This window comes from Chenopodium album, chromosome 23, assembly GCF_948465745.1.
Source record: "Chenopodium album chromosome 23, dcCheAlbu1.1, whole genome shotgun sequence".
In the NCBI taxonomy this organism is placed as follows: Eukaryota; Viridiplantae; Streptophyta; class Magnoliopsida; order Caryophyllales; family Amaranthaceae; genus Chenopodium; species Chenopodium album.
The window spans coordinates 29264711-29288517 of record NC_137856.1 but is presented as its reverse complement, the minus strand read 5'-3'; the positions used below and the strand labels follow the sequence as shown (position 1 = coordinate 29288517).

Sequence of the window (23807 nt, the reverse complement as noted above, 5' to 3'; positions counted from 1 at the left end):
ATTATAGAGTGTTACTTGTCAAAAAAAAAAGTGTTACGTGTAGGGTGTTACCGGTTTAGTTAGGGGTTACTTGTACGGTGTTACTAGTTTTGTCAGGGATTACTTGTAGGTGTTCTTGGTTTGGTCAGGGGTTACTAGTATGGTGTTACTGGTTTTGGTCAGGGGTTACTTGTAGGGTGTTACTGGTTTTGGTCGGGGGTTACTTGTAGGGTGTTACTGGTTTGGTATGGGGCCTATAAGCAACTCTTGAATAAGTAACTCATACAAGTAACCTCTAAAGTAACACATACAAGTAACCCTTGAATAAGTAATCATACAAGTAACCCTTTAATTAACCCATTCAAGTAACCTCTGAATAAACAATCCATACAAGTAACCCCTGAAGAAGAAGAAGAAAAAGAAGAAAAAAAAAAAGTAACCCCTGAAAAATACAAGTAACCCCTAAATAAGTAATCCATAAAAGTAGCCCTTGAAAAATAAAATTAAAACAAGTAACCCCTGAAAAATATAAGTAATCCCTGAATAAGTAATTTTTTTTTTTTTTGAAAACACCCTGAATAAATAATTTATACAACTTTTGAAAAAAAAAATACAAGTAACCCCTAAATAAGTAATCATATAAGTAACTCCTGAAAAAAAAAAAAAAAAAAAAAAAAAAAAAAAAAAAAAAAAAACCCTGAAAAATACAAGTAACCCTGACAATACCAGTAACTCCTACATGCGCGTGAATAGTAACCTCCAGGTCAGTTATTTTGCTGACTTGGCAGCAGGCCACATGGTGTGGCCTGCTGCCATGTGGCCTGCTGCACCAAAAAGACACCGCAATTTTTAAATATCGTCCCGTATTGCAATATTAAATTAAATGGCATTGTTTTGATCCCAATTTTACCTTAAAAAAAAATATTTTCTAAGATAGTACGGAGTAAATTTTATTCACCTCCAAATATGAGGGTATATGGAAAGATCGTTCATACTTCCTTCATTAATTTCAGTCATTCATGCGCAACTGTAATAACGTGTTTTCCAACGTTACGACCAGTGAAAAGACCAATTAAAGCTCCAGGAGCAGCCTCTAGACCTTCAGCAATGTCTTCCACATATGAAATCTTGCCTGCCTTGATAAGAGGAAGGATCATCTGGGAAATACAACAAATATATTGGCCTAGATTATTTTTTTAAAATATTTTCAAATTTAGATTTCAATTATAATATAAAAGTAACAATAAACACATCATTTTATGAGAAAGTAGAGATGATATTTCCAGAAAAGCTAAACGCCGCCCTCGAATATCTAACTAACGCCCGCAAAATAAACTAAATTACAAATTTACCCTCTTTTATCAAAAAAAATTACCCTCTCAATTTACCCCATCTTCATACTATCCTCCACCACCACCTCTTCATACTACCCACCACCACCTCCTCCTCCTCTTTTAACCACCAACTCCTTACCTCCTGTTTCACGATCTACACAGCCGCGGTAATGGTAATGACAAGTAAGGACAAAGAAAAGTCGGTCGCCGGCGGAGAAAATGTGTTTTTCTTTTTACAATACAAAAGGTACCCATCGACACATTAACCGCGACAACTAATACAAAAGGTACCCATCGACACATTAAATGCACCCATTTCTACAATGACTAAACACACAAAAAACAAAATTCATTCTTAAAGAAAAACTCACTATGTTTTACACTCAAACCTCATGACTTTTTTACTCACAACAAACACGACTGATATATTTTGTTTCATTGACGATTTTTTTTTTTTTTTTTTTTTTTTTGGCATCATTTCTCTCTTTCCGGATCTAAGTTGAAGCTCTTGATACCATGTTTGATATTTTTAAGAGGAATGTTTGAGTCGAGTTTAAGGTCGTGTTCAAGTCAAAGTCCATCGTCACAATATGGTTGTTGAGGTTTAAACATTTGCGTGTGAGTTTGAATCAAGGGGGTGTGTTGGGATATTGATTCAAACATTAGTTTGTTAGTCAATGTATGGCACACTAAGTGTAAAAATTCTACAATGTCATTCTTCAAAAGAGGCACTACAATATGGTGACATGGCAAAATTTAATTGGCTTATATTTAGTAATTTGAATTTCATTTTGAATTATTTTTAAGTCCCTAATGTATTAAAATTGTATTTATATTAAGTATGATTTTAATACATATATTTTTTTTAGAAATACATACATAATTATATATTATGAAAATCTATTTTATAATATTAATTAATCTTCAAAATTATACTTATAATTAAAAATCACAAAATTAAAATCGTTCATCATTGTTCCTCACAATTTAAAATTTGTCGGATTGGGATTTTGGGTTGCGATTATTGGCTGGCTGCCGGAGTTTGCGGGTGAAGAGGGAGCGGTCAATTAGGGCTGCTACGGTGGTGCGATGATCGAGGTTGTTGCGGTGTATTTTGGAATTCGGGCTCCTAGGGTTGGTTGGGCACCAAGGTTGTTGTTGTTGTTGGCTGCGAAATTGACTGCAGTGTGGGGTTTCTGGTGGTCGGAAATTGCGAAGGTGTAATTTAGAAAAATTGGTTGCGCTTTGGGGTTTGTTTGAATGGGTATACAGTATACTTGTCATTTGTCAATCAATATAGAATTTGTGCTGGAGAATTCGAGTTTCACTTTTGAAATTTAGAAAAAATTCTTTCAGTAACTTTATTTTTTTTGATGCGTAAGGACGTAAGGTGCTAAATTATGATGAATTTTTTATTTTCTAAAATTTAATTATTATTTAGTTTTCGAAAATAATTTTTAAAAATAAAAATAGATCTACAAATACTATAATTATGTATGTATTTACGATTATACATACATTAGAGTACATTAGATGAAGCCCGTGCGATGCACGGTTTGTTTAAATTTTTTAAAATATATATATATTTTTTTGTATTTATGTGATAAAATTTGTTGCATATTTAGATAAAATTCCTAATATCGATCAAAAGATAAAATTTTATATTTAACTAAGTTAAACTTTAAACTTTAATAATCTCTTATTTAATTGGCTACAACAAAAATTCATAATCCTACATGGCGCGCTGAGAAAATTAAATCATACGTGGCTCTTTAAAAACTCGGGAAAAAACTCCATATATATATATATATATATATATATATATATATATATATATATATATATATATATATATATATATATATATATATATATATATTAGATTTTGCCTTTTTTAAAAATAAATGAAAAATTGACCAACCAAGAATTATTTGTGGGTCAAAGTACGTGATTTTGGTTAGTAGAGTTTGTTAGTGGGATTGTATTAGTGGCCCTTGATTTATAGATCATGGGTTAAATAGATCCTAGTTTTAAGGCATTATTGTTATCTTTTCTAGCTATATATTCAACCATATGTGTGTGAGTGTGTGACATATTAATAACAACTAGCCTTCTGGCCCGTGCAATGCACGGATTATTCATATAAAATTGTATTAAGAGATAAGTGAGGAAATATCAGTAAGCCATTATAGGGTATAATAAGTAATCGAAAACATGATTAAGATTTTGGAACTTTAATTGAAAAAGAGGCTTAAATAGAAGGTGGAAGGGCTAAAATTAAAGAAAGAATAGGAAAAAGGTTGAATTAAAGGGGAGAGATGAAGATGAAGAGATGAAGTATAAGTTTAATGAAAGAATTAAAAAAAAAATAGTGTAATAAAAAATTAATAGTGTAAGATGACATGTAGTACTATGGTTAGAGAAGTGTAATAGAATGGATAGGGACATGTGTCTTTCTTAATTTCTTGGTTATAGTTTTTAAATACTAAGTATAGATTTGTGAGTATGTCGATTACTTGTTTGCTTCATGTTGTCGTTTTCTCTTTTTAAGTAATAGCTTCAACAAAAATTGCATAGCCACGGAAATTTAAGACTTGTGCCACGTTTTTCATGACTACTAGTGATTCTACAATAGTACACTATGTCAAGTGGTCCTAACTGACTATAGTTAATGGCTGCTATTGATTCTACAATAGTACACTGACTTCCCCATGTTAGTTGTTGCTATGTACGTAGTACTTACTGCATTACTCCTATAAATCTTCATGAACTATACTATACTATTTGCCAAAAAATAAAAACTACTTATACTATTACTATATCATCCTTTTTACATATATCAAACCAAAAATCTACCAAAATGAGTGAAAATCAAGGGAATGAGGAAATTCAACAAGTGAGTGAGCAAGAAGTTCAACAACTTATTCAAAACCTTCCTAAGGTAACTATTCTGAGTAACAAACTTGAACAAGTAAACTATAAGGGGTTTTGGCTAAACAAAACAGCACACCACCTAAAGGGCACCCTTATGTTTCAACGAAACTTTCGACCTCAAAACACCGATCTTATCATAGCTAGCTTCCCTAAAACCGGGACCACTTGGTTACAATCTTTACTCTTTTCGGTTGTTAATCGTTTTCATTACCCTAAAGATCAAAGCCCTTTGCTCAAACATCATCCGCATGAACTTGTACGTCGCCTAGAGGTTAATGTTTATGGTAATGCTGTGGAGCATCCTCGGCCTCAACATCTAGATGAGCATCCTTCGCCAAGGCTTTTCAGTACCCACTTGCCTTACACTCTTCTCCCCGAGTCTATCATGGCTTCGGGGTGTCGGGTTTTGTACATTGGTCGAAATCCCTTGGACGCGCTTGTTTCTTACTATTACTTCTTAACAAAAATGTTGAGAAAGCTGGAAGGTGATGAAGATCTTCAAGTTAGTATGGAGGACTATTTTGAGGATTTTTATGCCGGGAGGATAACATATGGGCCATTTTTTGAACACGTGGTTGGATACTGGAAGCAGAGTTTAGAACGGCCTGATAAGGTATTATTTTTCAAGTACGAAGAATTGAAGGAAGATGTGAAATTTTATGTGAAGAGGTTGGCTGAGTTTGTAGGTTTACCATTTTCTTCAAAAGAAGAAAGCGAAGGTGTAATAGAAGATATAATAGAGATGTGTAGTATAAACAATCTAAGAGAATTAGATGTTAACAAAAGTGGGGTGATTAACAAGTACTTTGAGAAAAGTAGCTTTTTTAGGAAGGGGGAAGTTGGGGATTGGACTAATCATTTAACACCTTCAATGGTAGAAAGGATGAATAATCTCATGCACGAAAAACTTGAGGGTACTGGTTTATCATTCAATATGGTTTCTTTAGAGTAGACCTGGCAAACGGGTTATTCGGATCGAGTCAATTCGGGTCGAGTTAATTTTAGGTCAGCAAATATTCATGTTAGGTCGGGTCAATTCGGGTTTCAAGTCAAATTCAGTTCATCATTTCACGTTAAGTTCAGTTCGGGTCGGGTAAATTTTTAGGACCAATGTTCGGGTCAATTTCGGGTCGAGTCAATTTGGGTTGGGTTAATTTCAGGTTGGGTCGTTTCGAGCATGGGATCAATTCGGGTCAACTCCATTTCGAGTCGGGTCGGGTTAATTTATTTGGGTTATTTTCAGATTAATGGTTTTGGGTCACGGGTCGGGTCATTCGAGACGGTTCAAGATTGCGTGGTCTAGAATGCATGGAGTGAAGTCTACTTGGCTGGTTGGGCCATCCGTTGAGAACCGGAGTACGTATATTTGGTTGTATTGGATCACCCTGCTGGTTAGGTTGAACCTTAGCTTAACGGGTTAACCTATTTTGTTTTTTAATAACCATAAACAATAAATTTATTAAATAAATAATTTTAAAATGTAGAAAATTTTGCCCAATATTGTTGAGCAAAAATATTATGGTTGAGCTGAGTATCCCTTCTGTATCATTTTGTTGTTCTTTAATGAAATCTTGCAACTATTTACAAATTGAGTTTTGTAAATATTTACAATATACTCTATCCGTTTTTATTTATTTGACACACATTAATTGACAAATAATTTTAGACAAGTTTAATAGACTTCTTATATTTTTTTACTTTATTGTATGATTCATAATTGTTGGTACGTAGTGATTAGAGTACTATTTATTTATTTATTTATTTACTACTCCATGTAATTTATTAGTATAGTTAGTAAGTAGTTATTTTATTTTTTTGTTTTTGTTTTTGTTGTACTAAATTTGGATTAAAATGAGAAATGTATGTAGTCCTGTCTACTTAATATTTTATATCTTCATAAGAAAAGTTTGTCAATTAAAAGTAAGTAAATACTAAATGGAGACGGAGTAATTAATTCTAAGTTGCTATGCACTGGTGTTAGAGTTTTACTAAAATAAAAGGAGGGAGTGCAAATATAAACTTACTTGGATGTAAGTAGAGAAGATAATGTGGTCATTAGTCAATGCTGAAACGCTCGGTTAATGCTGGAAAAAGGAGGAGGTTTCATTTAACAAAAATGAGTGAGTAATGGGTTGACCTTTTGTCTATCGACCACATACTTTCTCCGTTTTTTTAGTTGGCACGTATTCCTTTTTGGAAGGTTTTTTTTTTGTTGACACAGTTCTATTTTAGGTAGGTTTTGTATTGTTAATTGACAATTTTACCCACACTTTTTCTCCTCCCAAGAAAGACCCCACTTTCTTTCCTCTCTCCTCCATACCACCTCTGTCCTCTGCTGAAATGAAATTAGCAAAGACCTCAATCTCTCCTCTATCCTCAGTCCTCACTCTCTCTCCTCTTGATCTTATCACTAGATCATTTTATTTTTTTTTTCCAAAATTATCAAACACCATTATTAATTGATGAACTACTAGAGCTAGTCATCTTACCTATACATATAAATGGAAACAATTTTGCACTAATCTGTACATATGCATCTTAAATTTTCGATCTTCATCTTAAATTTTTACTCGCCATTATCAATTGAAGTATCTTGTTATGAAGATTAATGGAGCAAAAATATCAGTGACAAAAAGTTTCAATTTCATACAACTACTTGAAATTTTTTGAGATAAAGATGCCACCATTGTTGCATGATCATTCTATTCTTTTTCTCTCTCCAATAATGTAAATGGGTCTTTACCTTAACAATTGAAATATTTGACTTGTTGATTATTTTAGAGCTCATAGATCAAAGGAAATTTTGACTTTTACCACCAAAAAAAATCAAAAAATTGTTTTTTACCACCAAACTTCTAAAACTTTTATTATACCACCAAAAAAAGATTTCTAAAAATTGTTTTTGCCACCTAACGTCCAGAAAACTGTTAAATCTAACGGTTTTAAAAAGAACTTTTTTGAATTCCGTGCGCAAAAGATATTCTTCATAGGTTTATGGGGCATTTTAATTCTTTGGGACCAATTTGAGGTAAGAATTGACAAAAAATGATTGGAAATGCCTAGTTTTGCGTGTTTACACCAATCGAGGTATTTTCAAACACGCAAAACGAGGCATTTCGGATCATTTTTTGTCCATTGTGACCTCAAATTGGATCTAACGGACTAAAATGCCCCCCAAAACCCCTATAGAACATGTGTTTGACTTGAAAATTGAAGAATTTAAAAAATTATGTTAGGTTTTTGACGACAGATGATAAAAATCAATTTTTAATTTTTTATTTAGTGGTAAAATAAAAGTTGTAGAAGTTTTGGTGGTAAAAACATTTTTTTATTTTTTGGTGGTAAAAGTCAAAATTTCCTAAATTAAATGTATTAATTCAAACGTAGTACTTCTATTTTCTTGTTATTTTTGGGATCTTTTACCAAAATGGCTATTTTGACAAAAGTATTTACCCAAACGGCTAATTATTAAATTTAATTCCCAAACTAGCTAAATTTAATGATTTGAAAGGATATTATTTTTTTTATATACCTTTGAGCCTGTTCGGTTCACTTTATATTTTTTTTTGAATTTATTTAAAATGATGAATTAGTTTTTTTTATATATAAAAAATGTTGGTTTTATTAAAATTCTAATGCCATAGTTTAAGATATCCCGTTAATTCAAACAATAACAATCAACATAATATATATGCAGCAATTCTCAAATTTTAAAAAAGTTGCACAACATAAACAACCACTCCAAAAAAATGATCCAAACTTCCAATCAACAAAAGAAAAAAAAATACAACTATTTTTTTTAACACATAAAGATAGAAATAGATATATGTAAGTTTAACACATTAAACAAAAAAAGATATTCATACTAGTCGACATAAACAAAGAGTATACAATTAAATTAATAGATATGAAAAAGATGAACAATACATTAAAATCCCTTATCGACGTATAAATTTGCGGTAATCTTGATAGAACAATAATACTTGAAATTCCAAATTTTTCGTGACTGATATGATCAAGATGAAAAATGAGGGCTTTTAATTTTTTTTTTTTTTTTTTTAGGGATCTGCGAGTCTGAGACTGTTTACGTTCTTTGTAATTTTGTATACTACTTAAATTTTCCAACCTAAAAAAATCTTTAAGGAAATAAAATAAACCAAATTAAAAAAAATTGGTTCAAAAGAAATAAGAAATAGATAAATTCCTTCCAAATTAATAAATTAGCTAGTTTGGGAATTAAATTTTATAATTAGCCGTTTTGGTAAATACTTTTGTCAAACTAGCCATTTTGGTAAAAGATCCTAATTTTTGTCTATTCAATTTGTGAAGTTTAATATAATGGATGTTATTTTAATTGAAGAGGAGAGAGAGTGAGGTCTTTTTTTTGTGTGAAAATTTTACAGTAGCCTTTTGAAAAGTGAATACCACAAACTTTATTATGTGGCATAATTTGATTGGATATACTTTGTTATGTAATCATAGACTTTTCAAGGTAAGTTTAATCTAAATTCGTTTTTGTAATTTATGAATTATTTTTATTTGGAAAAATTGCGGAAAATAATACAACATTTGGATTAATTTTTAATAATACAACCTTTTAGAGGTGTCAATTTTAAACAAGACAAAAAACTTGTAACCTTTAAAACCGGTTACCCAGGACACGTGTCATAATGTAATTGGTCTAAAATTATATTTTTTAAAAAAATTAATATGTAATTAATTTCAGAATTTTAATTTGTGATACAATTTTTTTTTATGTCATTAGATTAAAATTTTTAACAAATAATAAAAAACCACCCACCCACCATTTTTCTACCACGCAGCCACCACTTCCCTCGCCACACAGCCACCTCCTCTCCCCCTTCCCCACACGCAACCCTCCCCGGCGCCCAACTCGTCCCCCACCGCATCATCGTCGTTTATCGCCATCAATCAACACCAACATCAACAAGAATCAAGAAATCACGACCCTTGGATATTTGAATCAATGGAATTGGAGCATCTCGCGGCCGCTGCTGTTCAATTTGGAGCGTTTGATGTGTTTGGTTGTTCGAATTGGAGTGGGGATATGTGGGGATGTTCGAATTCGAGTAGTGTTTGAAGAGCAGGGGAGTTTGTTGGTGCGGTGGCTGCAGTAGATGAAGTGGGCAGGGTAATGGTGTTTACAATTGCTGCTGGTGGTCGAACTTTTGGTTGTTGGTTGAGAATCGGTGAATGCGGGCTGCAGAGGTGTGAATTGGTGGTGTTGTTGCGTGTGCTGCTGAAGGTGTGGTTCTGGTTGTGGCGGAGTTGGTTGCGCGATGGGGTGATGGGGGTTTCGCTGGCAGGGGTAGCATGATAGGGTAAAAGGGAAAGGGAGAGGGTAGGTCGGCCGACGGCGGTGGGGAAGCTGGGCACCAGCGCTGGGAGTACTGCGTGTGGGACTGCGGAGGAGGTGGCTGCAAAGTGGGGGAGGGGGTGGGTGGGTTTTTTTTTTTTTTTATAATTTTGTTAATAATAATAATAATAAATTAATAATTAATTAATTAAATTGACAAAACCAATAAAACAATGACACGTGTCATGGTGACCTACAAAAACAAGTTACCAACAGGTTATGTCTTGTTTAAAATTGACACCCCCTCAAAGGTTGTATTAGTAAAAATTAATTCAAAGGTTGTATTAATATAAAAAAACCGGCCAAATGTTGTATTATTTTTCGCAATTTTTCCTTTTTATTTTCAAAAATTATATTTATAATTATGAAATTATATTTACTTTCTTAATTAGCCAATCAAAAGTTAAGGATGACTACTCTAGAATTTTCAATCAATTATGTTTTTCATTACAATTAGTTGCTTAGACTTAAGTTAAATTTTTAAACTATAGAGGTAGAGACAAAATAAGTTCATCAGTTCGTTAAGGCAATTTTTTTTTTTTTTTTTTTTTTTTTTTTTTTTTGGGATAAATTAAACTCCCATATAAGTTCTATTGTGCAAATCACTTTCAATAATATTAGCTTACTAATATAATAAAGATATTTGCTTTTATCATAAATGATTATATCATTCGGTTCTCATATTTCTATTTGCGTTTATTTATATTTTTAAATATATTATAATATCTTTAGTTTTGTAATAATTAAAAAGAGAATTATACAGATTTTTATTTGGAAAGTTCATATTAATACAAATCTAATAGCATTTTATTTGATCAATTTTTATTTCATATATTCGTGTATAAATAAAATCAAAATTTAATGAATTCTGAAAATTAGATTAATACATGCATATTTGATAAATTAAATCAAAATAATTCAAATCTGATCAAATGAATTGAACATATATAACCTAAATTCACCTAACAAACTGATGAAACAAGGGATTAATGTCATTACATGTGTATTATTTATCTACACATAATATTGATAAATTAAATTTTGATTAATTAATAGATTGTAAAGCTACATACGTAAGGTATATTCAAAACAATAACTCCATATAAGTTCAAGTTAGTCAAATTCAATAGAATAGAACTCATCTTAGATTTTCTATGGTTTACGTATGTTAATTCCATGTTAACACATTATTGTCGATCTAGCTCAATATTTAAAAAATATTTTGGATCCCCATTTCAAAAGCTAAAAGTTTTTATAAAATTTTAACAATGAAATGCAACACTACACTACAAAAAATAATGTAAGATCAGTAGCGTAAGTTTACGGCCAAAATCGCATCAATTATTGAATACCTTTTACATATGATATTACACTGGTGGAGCGGATTTGGTCCCCTTAATCATTGGGTTTTCAAGGCATGTTTTAATTAAAATTCATTTTTCTAATTTGTGAAGTATTATTATTTTCAAAAATTATACTTCATATGTTTCTTTTTAGTTGACACGTTTCTTTAGTCACGTTTGCCAATCCACTTATTCAATCATTAATATCTGTAATTATCGATAAGCAAAAATTATGAAAAGTTGATATTTTGAAAGTGTATAACGTGACGAATCTAACAAGATCCCACATGACTATATTTTTCATTACGTATAAAGCACAAAACACGCGCGGTCAAAGGGAGGTGTGTGAACAGTGCTACAGTCAAAACGTGTCAACTAAATAAAAACGGAGATAGTATTTTATAATTCTGAATATTTTTTTTTTAACTTTCTTAATTAGCCAAGCAAAAGTTAAGGATGACTACCCTACCAAACTCCTAGCCACTACCTCTTATGCTATAGGAATAATTTTTTTTTTTTTTTGAAACAATGCTATAGGAATAAATGACTACTAGTGATTCTACAATAGTACACTACGTTGGCAGTGGGCATAAACCTTTTGGAAAAGTGGTACTCTAGTTAATGGCAGCTAGTGGTACTCTGTTCACTTCCCAACGTAGTACTTAGTACATTGCTCCTATATATCTTCATCAACTATACTACTCAATATTTGCCAAAAAAATAAAAACTACTTATACTATATAATCCTTTTTTCATATATCAAACAAAAGATCTACCAAAATGAGTGAAAATCAAGGGAATGAGGAAATTCAACAAGTGAGTGAGCAAGAAGTTCAACAACTTATTCAAAGCCTTCCTAAGGTAACTATTCTGAGTAAAAAACTTGAACTAGTAAACTATAAGGGTTTTTGGCTACCCAAAATAGCAAACCTCCTAAAGGGTACCCTTATGTTTCAGCGAAACTTTCGACCTCAAAACACCGATCTTATCATAGCTAGCTTCCCTAAAACCGGCACCACTTGGTTACAATCTTTACTTTTTTCAGTTGTTAATCGTTTTCATTACCCTAAAGATCAAAGCCCTTTGCTCAAACATCATCCGCATGAACTTGTACGTCGCCTAGAGTTTAATGTTTATGAAAATGTTGTGGAGCATCCTCGGCCTCAACATCTAGATGAGCATCCTTCGCCGAGGCTTTTAAGCACCCACTTGCATTACACTCTTCTCCCCGAGTCTATCATGGCTTCGGGGTGTCGGGTTTTGTACATTAGTCGAAATCCCTTGGACACGCTTGTTTCTTTCTATTACTTCTTAACAAAAATGTTGAGAAAAAGGGAAGGTGATGAAGATCTTCAAGTTAGTATGGAGGACTATTTTAAGGATTTTTATGCCGGGAGGATGCCAGATGGGCCATTTTTTGAACACGCGGTTGGATACTGGAAGCAGAGTTTAGAACGGCCTGATAAGGTATTATTTTTCAAGTACGAGGATTTGAAGGAGGATCCGAAGCTTTATGTGAAGAGGTTGGCAGAGTTTGTAGGTGTACCATTTTCTATAAAAGAAGAAAGTGAAGGTGTAATAGAAGATATAATAGAGATGTGTAGTATTAATAATCTAAGAGAATTAGACGGTAACAAAAATGGGTTTATTAACAAGTTCTTTGAGAAAAGTAGCTACTTTAGGAAGGGGGAAGTTGGGGATTGGACTAATCATTTAACACCTTCAATGGTAGAAAGGATGAATAACCTCATGCACGAAAAATTTGAGGGTACTGGTTTAACATTCAATATGGTTTAAGACCTGGCAAACGGGTCATTCGGATCAATAAGTCAATTCGGGTCGGGTTAATTTCGGGTCACCAAATATTCGGATTACGTCGGTTCAATTCGGGTTTCAGGTAAAATTCGGGTCATCATTTCACGTTAAGTTCATGTTGGGTCAAGTTCGGGTCGGGTAAATTTTTATGACCAATCTTCGGGTCAATTTCTGGTTCAGACAATTCAGGTCGGGTCATTTCGGGCATGGGATCAGTTCGGATCAACTCCATTTCGAGTCGGGTCGGGTTAATTTGGGTTATTTTCAGATCAATGGTTTCGAGTCACGGGTCGGGGGGTCATTCAAGACGGGCCAAGATTGAGTGGTCCACCTTGGAGTAAAGTCTACTTGGCTGGTTGGGCCATCCATTGAGAACCGGAGTAATTAAGTAAATTTGGTTGTATTGGATCACCCTGCCGGGTTAGGTTGAACCTAGCTTAATGGGTTAACCTATTTTGTTTTTTAATAGGCATAAGTAATAAAGTTAAATAAATAATTTTAAAATGCAAAAAAGTTTGCTCAATATTGTTGAGCAAAAATGTTATGGTTGAGTATTCCTTCTGTATCATTTTGTTTTTCTTTGATGAAATCTTGCAACTATTTACAAATTGAGTTTTGTTAATGTTTACAATATACTCTATCCGTTTTTATTTATTTGAAACACCTAAACTGACAGATAATTTAAGACACCTTAAAAGCCATTTAAAATATTTAGCCACGTGAATACTTTAAATGCTAAAACAAAACTTATAACTATTGAATTTGGTTGGTATTATTAGCTTTGTTTGAATGTGTTTGACTTTCATTTGATTCAATTAGCTTTGTTGAATGCATTTGACTTTCATTTGATTCTAAAAGCTTTGTTGAATGTGTTTGATTTTCATTTGACTCATTTAGCTTTGTTGAATGCCTTTGACTTTCATTTGATTCAAAAAGCTTTGTTTGAAAGTGTTTAACTTTCATTTGACTCAATTAGCTTTGTTGAATGAATTTGACTTTCATTTGATTCAAAAATCTTTGTTTAAATGTGTCTGATTTTCATTAAATTTTAAAAGCTTTTTTGAATGTGCTTGACTTTCAATTGACTCAAATAGCTTTGTTGAATGCATTTGACTTTCATTTGATTCAAAAAGCTTTGTTTGAATGTGTTTGACTTTCATTTGATTCAATTAGTTCTGTTGAATGCATTTGACTTTGATTTGATTCAATTAGCGTTGTTGATTGCATTTGACTTTCTACTGATTCAAAAAGCCTTGTTTGAATGTGTTTGACTTTCATTTGACGAAATTAGCTTTGCTGAATGCATTTGACTTTCATTTGATTCAAAAAGCTTTGTTTGAATGTGTTTGACTTTCATTTGACTCAATTAGCTTTGTTGAATGCATTTGACTTTCATTTGATTAAAAAAGCTTTGTTAAATGCGTGAATCCAAATCCTCCCTCTATAGATATTCTGAATGAACAAGGAGGAGAGAAAGATGTTGCAATTTTTTTTCGCACACTAGTTCGTTTGATCCATAAAACAAATTGTGATTTTCGTAATATGTTTGTGTTTTAGGCATTCACCTATGTATACTTTGGTCATTACTTGTTAACTGGAGTTTATTGTTTTTTGCGAACATCTATATATAATATTGGACATTTTGCCAAAATTATATTTCTACTTTAGATTATGTTGCATTTCTTTTTCTTTATTTTCTTAAGAGAAAGCAAGTAAAGTCAAAAGGATTAAACACAAAAATCCCAGGCCATTACTTATCTGTTGTATATATGTGCTAAGATTTTTATATTAATTTGAAATTAAATCAAAATCTCTATTAAACTTCATTAGATTTTTATATTATTTGCTAGATTATATGTATATGACGCATAAGATTTATAGCTCAGTATATTTGTATCTATTATTCGCCCCATTAGTAGTTTGTTATTAAAATGAACATCAATTACTTAATGTTAATTAAAATGTTTGTAATAAATTTAATACTTCCTCCGTTCTATTAATATTGCAACAAGGAGGAAATTACGCATCCCAAAGCACATTTTATAAAAAGTTGATATCGTGAAAGTATTTTATGCGACGAATCCAACAAGATCCCACATGACTATATTTTGCTTAACGTCTAAATCATATTATATGGTCAAACAAGAGTAATGAATAGTGCGTCCATTGTTGCAATATTAATAGAACGGAGGAAGTATATAATTAGGTAAAAAGAATCCCAGATTCACACATGAATCTAAATTTCGAATGAACTCAAACTTCACATATAATATGTAGATCGATGCATATTTTCAATTTTCATTGATGTGAGAGTGTATTTGTGGGACAATGAATGCCATAATGGTGGTTAATTTCATCCATGGATGAGGAACCTTGAAGAACGTTGAAGAACAATTTTTTAATTTTGATTTATTTAATTTTTTCTTATTTTGGATTTAATTAATAACTTATTTTAATTAAATAATTTTAAAAATTAAAAAAGGATTTTTGAAAAATAAAAAATTAATTTTTGAAAAATAAAAAATTAATTTTTGAAAAAATGAAAAAAAAAATTAAAAATTATAATGGAAAATTCTAAATATAAGGTTTAACCAAGATTGTAAGAAAAAGCTAAAATCAACCAATCATAATTAAGTATAGCCATACTAGAAGTGAGAGTAACCATACTAGAATTTTTATAATTAAAGATATCTAAGGTTCATTAATCGTGATTTGGGACGGAATTCCTCCCAGCATGTTACGATAATAAAAAAAAAAAAGACATTGTTTTAACCTCAATTTTTCCTTCAACATTCCCCACGTTTAAACTTTAAAGGCTTGTTTTTATTGATACATGATTTTTTACCGACCTAAGCGGCACCAAGAAAACATAACGAACACATATTTTTCAATTTAGCACGAAGAATATATTTTCAAAGATATATAGTACGGAGTAAATTTTATTCACCTCCAAATATCAAAGGATATACTCCCTTCATCTGAAATTAATAGTCACTCACGAGCAACTGCAATAACTTGTTTCCCAACATTACGACTAGTGAAAAGACCAATTAAAGCTCCAGGAGAAGCCTCTAGACCTTGAGCAATGTCTTCCACATATGAAATCTTGCCTGCCTTGATAAGAGGAAGGATCATCTCAAGGTACTTGGGATAAAGGTGATAGAAATCGGAAACTACAAATCCTTGCATTCGAATTCGTTTGCTCACGATCACACTCAAGTTGTGAACACCATCAGATTGCTCTAGATTATACTGTGAAATCATCCCGCAAACGACGATTCTACCATGGAGTCTCATGTTAAGGAGGACTGCATCAAGCATCTTCCCTCCTACATTTTCGTAGTAGATGTCTATACCCTCTGGAAAATACCTGATTGGTTTTAGAAGGGAGCAAAGTTGGTTAAGAATTTCTCCTTTTTAATCAAATTTTGTAAGGAAAATCTCTTAAATCTCTATCATCTCAACCTCTATGTGTGACTAATAAATACAACCGAAGTGAATACAAATTCTTTGTTGATTTATAACTTTATACTTACCAAAAAAAAAAAAAAAAAAATAAAATAAATAAATATAAAAATAATAATAATAATAATAATAATAATAATAATAATAATAATAATAATAATAATAATTTGGAAATTTTGACAATTACCACCTTCTGTTATGTCCATTTTAGCAATTACCACCTTTTATTTTTTTATTTTTTTTTGAAAATTACCACCTTCTATTTTCAAAAAAATCAAAAGTTACCACCTTCTTGCCCCCCAACTACCACGTGACGTCATTTTGGACCCATTATTTCCCTTCCCTCACTATTTCCCTCACATTTCTCATTCCTATTTGGATTCTCATCTCCCCTTTCACTTTTTTTTCCCCAAACCACCAATAATTGTTCGTCAATTATGATTTGGAGGAGTGAATTGAAGAGTTAGTTTCTGAATTTTTGGGGGAAAATAAGTGAATGAGAAGGTAAGAATCAAGTTATGGAAGAGAAATGGGAGGGAAACAGGGAGGAAAGGGAAAGAATGAGCCCAAAATGACGTCATGTGGTAGTTGGGAGCAGGACCGTCTTAAGCAAATTAGAGACCCTGTTCTATTTTTAAAAATTTGGCGTAATAATAAAATTTTGATTTCAAAATCATATTAATCTAATTCTAATTCCGTAAAGTACCAAAAACCTAAATTGCATTACATTATAGAGTCACAAGGTGATTTTGAATCTAAAACTTCAAACTAATACTGTAAGTAAAACTAATTAATTAAAAAAAGGACCAAATTAAAACACATTTAACTTTGATCAGTTTGGTATGGCTAGACATTTTTTTTGAGGAAAATATGTCTAGACATATTTTAGTACTCCTTTTTAATATATAGCTAAAAAAAAAAAATCAACAATAACCTAGCTAACAGCCCACTACCCCACTACCAAAAATTGAAGATAAGAAGTCAAACACAAACTCAATGAGAAGAAACAAAATTGTTTTCTTCCATAGATTATGGTTCAATGACCAAAAATATTACTACCTCCGTTTCATGTTTTTTGCAACTTTGGGCATTATTTGTGAGATATAAAATATTGCAAAGTTGCAAAAAACATGAAACGGAGGTAGTATATAATTCAAAATTGTTTTCTTCCATAGATTATGGTTCAATGACCAAAAATATTATATAATTCCATTGTTGATTTATACGAAAAATGTTGAGAGGAGAAGATGAGTGTTTGATGGATTTTTTTTATTTTAAACAACCCAGTTAATGATAAATGAATGAATTGAATATGAAAGGTTTAACATTTATGCCTTTGGGAATTGCAATATTAATGGGAAGAGAGATTAGAGGATGGGTCTTGACAAACTGCTGGTATAATGGAGGTGAGAAAGATTAGAATAATTAGCGTTTTTTCAAGAAAAAAAAAATCAATTGGGCTCATATTTTGGGGCCCTAACAAATTGGAGGCCCTGTGCTGAGGGGCTGTTTGCACAGCCTCTTAGCTGGCCTTGGTTGGGAGGCAAAAAGGTGGTAAATTTTGATGTTTTTGAAAATAGAAGGTGGTAATTTTCAAAAAAAAAAAAATAGAAGGTGGTAATTGCTAAAATGGATATAACAGAAGGTGGTAATTGTCAAATTTCCTAATAATTTATACTTTATCATTAATCATGGAAAGAGGAAGTGTAGCATTATACTTAGGCACTTAGCATTATTATTCTATGATAGATAAGGAATTGCATGATATTTATGTATGCTAACCTCTTCAAGGCAACATCCAAGTCTTTTTCTTCCTTGTAATTGAAAGCCTCGTCAAAACCTAAATCATTCTTTAAAAGATGAACCTTTTGATTGGTGCTAGCAGTACCAACAACATAGCAACCAGCTAACTTAGCGAATTGGCCAACTAGTTGACCAACAGCACCAGATGCTGCTGAAATGAATACGCGATCTCCCTTCTTTGGAGATCCTACTTCATAAAACCCTGCATAAGCTGTCATACCAGGCATACCTATATTTTTCACATGAATCTATTAGTAATATTCTAATTACTAAGCTAGTATGAAGTACGTAGTATGTGATAAAGATTAATTACATGTACAAAACATATTAAGATGAAGTGTAAATCGACACTTGACTATATTATCTCTTATATTTAATCGAGTACTTAGCATTTTACATAGAAGCAAGATAAAAACTTACCAAGAATTCCAGTGTAGTAGGACAAAGGAACATCAACATGGTGGATTTTAAAGAGGTTGTTAGGTGATGTAAGAAGACTATATTCTTCCCACCTTGTAATTCCCCATACTAGATCGCCTTTCTTGTAGTTGTTGTGCTTCGATTCCAATACTTTGGCCACTCCATATCCAGTCAAAGGCTACAATATGTGTTTTTCAAACAAATTACTCGACAATTTTTTAACAAAGCTACAAAGCAATTAAACAAGTCCGCTACAAAACTTTGAACAATCTCACTTAGAGATCCATACAAAGTAAATATGTCACGCTATAAAACTCTTTTCACTCCAATAGTGACTCTCTTTTCAATTTTCACAAGTATACATATTTAACATATAGACAAAGTGGCCATATACAATCGAGAAACTTTTAGTTGATCTCTGATACCATGCATCAATCATCTAGCAATAATATTAAAATTTAAACCAAGCTAAGTTTGGTCTAGTAGTAAAGATTGTAGCTTCCAACCTTAAGGTTGATGGTTCAATTCCCACTAGTGGTCTTTTCACCTTTGAGGGTGGGGAATTGGGGCTCCCTTACCCTTCCTCCTCACTTTCAAAGTGTCTGACTCGTAAATATCAGATCAAAAAAACTATGAGGGTTGAAGTTCGGTCAGGCTATTATTCCTTACCAAAGAAAAAAAAATAAAAAATAAAATCGAGAAAATAAAAAAACTCGAAAGGTAATAATAAGAAAAACAATAGTAAGTGATGATAGTCTATGGGCAAACAATATATGGTGAAACGTTACATACCGATCCAACAAGAGTCCTATGGGCAGCAGGCATGTTGTTGTCGTCGTTGATAAGATTTCGAATGTAAGGATCACAAGAGATGTAGAGATTCTTCACAAGTATATCATTGTTACAACACGATTCTGGAAGTTTTAGCTCAATCTTATTAGTCTTCACTTCCATGTCTGATTCTTTTGGAAAACGTTTGATTACATAATTCTTCAATATTACTTGCTTATTTCTTGCTTCATGATTTTCTTCCTCCATAATTTCTTGTTTTGCTAATTAATTTAATTTGTGTTTTGAACAAGATTTGGTCTTTCTACCTTTGATCAATATATATAGGCCAATTGTATCCCTATTTTGAATTTAATTTTATCATAACTTCAAACTACTTTTCATAATTTTTTCTTTAAAAAACAAAGGGTGTTCAAACTAATTCTCTTTGTATACATAAATGACAATGACCCCTCCTTTACTTTTTTTTTATTTTTATAAATATCGCCCACAAATATCTAACTAACGCCCGCAAAATAAAATAAAATAACGTATTTATCCTTATAATAACGATTATAAAAATAATTAATTTTACCTCAATTTCACACTTTTACTGTACACAAGACTTTTTACTGTTCTCTCTAGTGGTCAACGGCCACCAACGCTCATCGAACAACCACCCCAACTACCGTGAGTTTCAAAATCAAACAAATTTTTAAAATTTTGCAAAATCAATTTCATTAGATCTCTTGGACAACGACGAAATACAAGAAACACAACCTTAGACACTCGTAGAAGGCTCGTCGAACCGTATGGAATCGGTACATCGCGATAAATTTTTTTTAAAAAATCGAAACCCAGGAAACGCCTAGTTTTTTGGAATACCCTAGGCCGAAACGCCTAGTTTTTTCGAATAGCGTTTCAACCTAGGATATTCTAAAAAACTAGGCGTTTCAGCCTAGGGTATTCGAAAAAACTAGGCATTTCAGCCTAGGGTATTTAAAAAACTAGGTGTTTCACCTCAAACGCCCAGATTTTTCATACAACCACACGGTTGTTCACAAGAACTAGGCGTTTGAGGCTAGGACTTGCGAAAAATCTAGGCGTTTGCCGCGAATTCAGAAAATAAATTAAAAAAAACATTTTCTCCATCGGCGACTGACTTCCGTTTGTCCTTACTTGTCATTAGTGCGGCTGTGTAGATCTGAAACCGAAGGTAAGGAGTTGGTGGTTAAAAGAGGAGGAGGAGGTGGAGGAGGTGGTGGTGGTGGTGGGTGGTATGAAGAGGGGGGTAAATTGAGGGGGTAATTTTTTGATACAAAAGGGTAAATTTGTAATTTTAGTTTATTTTGCGGGCGTTAGTTAGATATTTGAGGGCGACGTTTAGCTTTCCACTAACAAATTGGTTGAAATAATTATTTGGCCTTTTTTTGACTGCCTCTTGACAAATTAAAACATTTAGTAATAAAAAAAATTTAAGTAGTTTTCTTTTAGGTCGTCAAGCTTTTCCCTATTTATAAGTTGTCAATAATAAAAAATTAAATTACGTAGCAGCTATACCCTATGTAATTTATTTAGGATATTGAAATACGACTAAAATGAGGTATTTAGGTGCAACTTTATTATGATTCCTTGATTAGGCCAAATTGTCTTTGCATGCTTTGATTTTATTATCTGTTGAAACTTTCTTCACCTTTGTAACTTTTGATCGATAACGCCAACTCCACTACCTGATCAGATTTTCATAGTCTACGCCACTGCGTCATTGATGACTTCATCTCGCTAAAACATTCATTTGATATTATAGGGAAAACGCTTATCTTAAATAGGCGCTCTGTATTATTCTATAGATCGCCTATACAACTTAACAGTTGTGTACTATGTGTTGTTCATTCCACATTTTATGGTAGTGTATTGTTAGAGAAATAGATTCCATACACTGTTATTAAAAGTTGAATAAAAAGGTTTCCTTATGAGGCTTGGATGATGATGGTTATGATTGAGCAAACTTCCATCTAATAAGGATTTTCTAGTATTATGGTGATGATTACAGGTTTAGTAAACTCTGGGAGTTGAAGTAGGAAACTGAAACAGAGGAACTTTAGAAGATCCAGGATGACAAGTAAAATCAGAAGAAGAGTTCTAGAAATGAAACTTCAAGGTGCACTAGTAGAAAAAACGTAATGGGAAGCCCCAAATGGCAAGCGATTTTAAAAATCCGCTTGCCATTTACCCAATTTTTTTTAAAAAAACCTTTAATATTAAATGGCAAGCGATTTTAAAAATCCGCTTGCCATTTACCCAATTTTTTTTTTAAAACCTTTAATATTAAATAGCAAGCGGTTTTGGCGCGAACCGTTTGCCTGATAAGTGGTTTAGGGTTAAACCGCTTGCCAATAGTTGCCATTTAAAAAAAAAAAAAAAAAAAAAAAAACCTAAAACTAATACTACTTGTAGCAGCCCACCCCCTTCATTTCCTGATTCTCTCTCCTCTTTCTTTACTCTCATTTTCGCTGCTCTCTCTCTCTCTACCTCCTCTTCCATATCTCTCGTTCTCCCTCTCTCTCCTCTTCTCTTCCCTTTTCACCTTCGATCTATCTCCTTCTCTCTTCTCTATCCTTCGCTCCTCTCTTCTTTCACTTTCTCTTTTTCTTTGTTCTTTCTCATCACCACAAATTCGAACCACAAAAGGATTATTTCGAGCAAATTCGACCCAAACCCCAAGTACAATTTCGAGCAAATTCAAGGACAATTTCGAGCAAATTCCTGCATGCGTGTGGGTGTTCAAGTTTTTAGGTCAAATTCGACCATGAAAACTCTAGATCTAGAGTTTTACGGTCGAATTTGACCTTTAAAACCATAAATTCAAGCCAAAATCGGCGTTTTCATGGTCGCAGGGCTGGTTTGGGTGGAGGTCGTGGTTTTGGTGAGGGTTTTGGTGGGTGGGGATCTGATTTTGGTGGGTGGGGTCGTGGTTTGGGTGGGAAGTCGTGGTGGGTGAGGTGGGTGGGGGGTCGTAGTGGGTAAAATTTACTGTTTTTTTAACGAAAATCAGAAATTGTAGTATTAATAATTTATTAATGAAAATGTTTATATTTTTCATATGCTTAGTGTTTGTTTATCAATTAAAGTGAAAAAAAAAACCAAATTTTTTTTTTATAGCTACAATGAGCAGCGGTTTGGCGCCAAAACCGCTGCCCTTTTACTACAAATGGCAAGAGGTTTTGAACCGCTTGCCCTTTAAATGGCCAATGGCAAGCCTCAAAAGGATATGCGGTTCTAAACCACTTTCCATTAGGGGGTTTAGCCACTTGCCATTAAGTATTTTCTACTAGTGGTGTTCCCTGACATGAAAATATCAACAGGTTGTAATGACCTGGTTCCGGTGTAATGTTGGGGCAAGACCCCAATGACCAAGGATTAGAGCAGAGCTCGAGATATCAACCGAAAAAGATGGACTTCGTAACTTAGGTTGTATAAAAGATAAGTTTGTTTTCTAGGTTGATGTAAACATATATTTGGTTGTTATGCATGGGACTTATTAGAAATCTAATAAAGCTTGGCAAACTTATTAATTCGTAAAAGATAATCACAAGTTTATGAAAAAGTATTTATTTGATTTTATCTTCTAAAATCTAGTTTACTCGGTTTTATCTTTTTCATAAAACTTTATCTTTAAATAAAACGAATTTGACTGAAAAAAGGTTTTCTAAAAAACGAGATTAAGTTGTTTTAATTTCGGTTTTGAAGTGATAAGAATGGATTTCTATGAACTTATCATTTCTACGAAAACCCTAGTTTGTGAACTGAGGAACCTCTATAGATATAGAAGTGATACAGTGAAGCAAAGTGAGAGTTTTAAGCGTGAAAACCACTTAGTGCTTAAGAGTAAGTTTGCTAAAGGTTTAAGCTTTATCATTTTGATTCCGGGTTTCATGTGTAGCTTTCCATTTATTTGTTAGAGTGAGTATTTGGCCTCGTTCTTTAAAGCTGATTTGCTCTGCTCTGCTGAGCCCTGCTCTACTCTGCTCGGCTCTATATTCAAATAATAATTAATAATAACAACAATAATAATTAATATTCAATAAAAATCATTAATATTGTATTGATGATAATAATTTATTATTTTGAATAATTATAATAATTATTAATATTAATAATAATAAATATTTATTAATAATAATAATTATCAATAATAATATTTAATAATTCAAACTATTAAGAATTAATATTAATAATATTATTAATTAATAATTTCTAATAATCATAAATAATTCTTTCAAAAAAATGAATAATAATAATAACAATTAATAACAAAATATTTTATAAACATTTGATATTAGAATCACAATGTGTAGAAACATTTTATGTGGGTATTGGTTGTTAGTTCATTGAGTTGAATTATTTTTCAAATCTTTCAATACATTTTAAGATTTTTTTTTTTAAAAAAAGAGGTTGTTTTCAAGTAGTACTTTGTATAATATTATTATTTTTAGGGTTAAAAATATATGATTAAGACAAATTTATAAGTAAAATCATTATTACTCATTAAATTATTTTATTTTAAAA

General features: G+C 32.1%; 2 protein-coding genes and 1 pseudogene across 2 annotated transcripts; 2 read left to right on the top strand and 1 right to left on the bottom strand.

Moving 5' to 3' along the window:
- Positions 1-4108: 4108 nt before the first annotated feature.
- Positions 4109-5823, top strand: LOC145608867 (flavonol sulfotransferase-like). Its single transcript, XM_081664460.1, has one exon. The coding sequence runs from the start codon at positions 4174-4176 to the stop codon at positions 5197-5199; it is 1026 nt and encodes a 341-aa protein (XP_081520586.1). The 5' UTR covers positions 4109-4173; the 3' UTR covers positions 5200-5823.
- Positions 5824-11621: 5798 nt separating this feature from the next.
- On the top strand, positions 11622-13295 carry LOC145608447 (flavonol sulfotransferase-like pseudogene; annotated as a pseudogene).
- Positions 13296-15746: 2451 nt separating this feature from the next.
- On the bottom strand, positions 15747-19535 carry LOC145606642 (2-alkenal reductase (NADP(+)-dependent)-like). The gene is made up of 4 exons (XM_081662448.1): positions 19263-19535; positions 18471-18648; positions 18030-18279; positions 15747-16152 (listed from the first exon to the last, which is right to left on the bottom strand). Exons 1-4 carry the CDS (start codon positions 19506-19508, stop codon positions 15774-15776), a joined length of 1053 nt encoding a protein of 350 aa, XP_081518574.1. The 5' UTR covers positions 19509-19535; the 3' UTR covers positions 15747-15773.
- Between the last annotated feature and the right edge of the window lie 4272 nt (positions 19536-23807).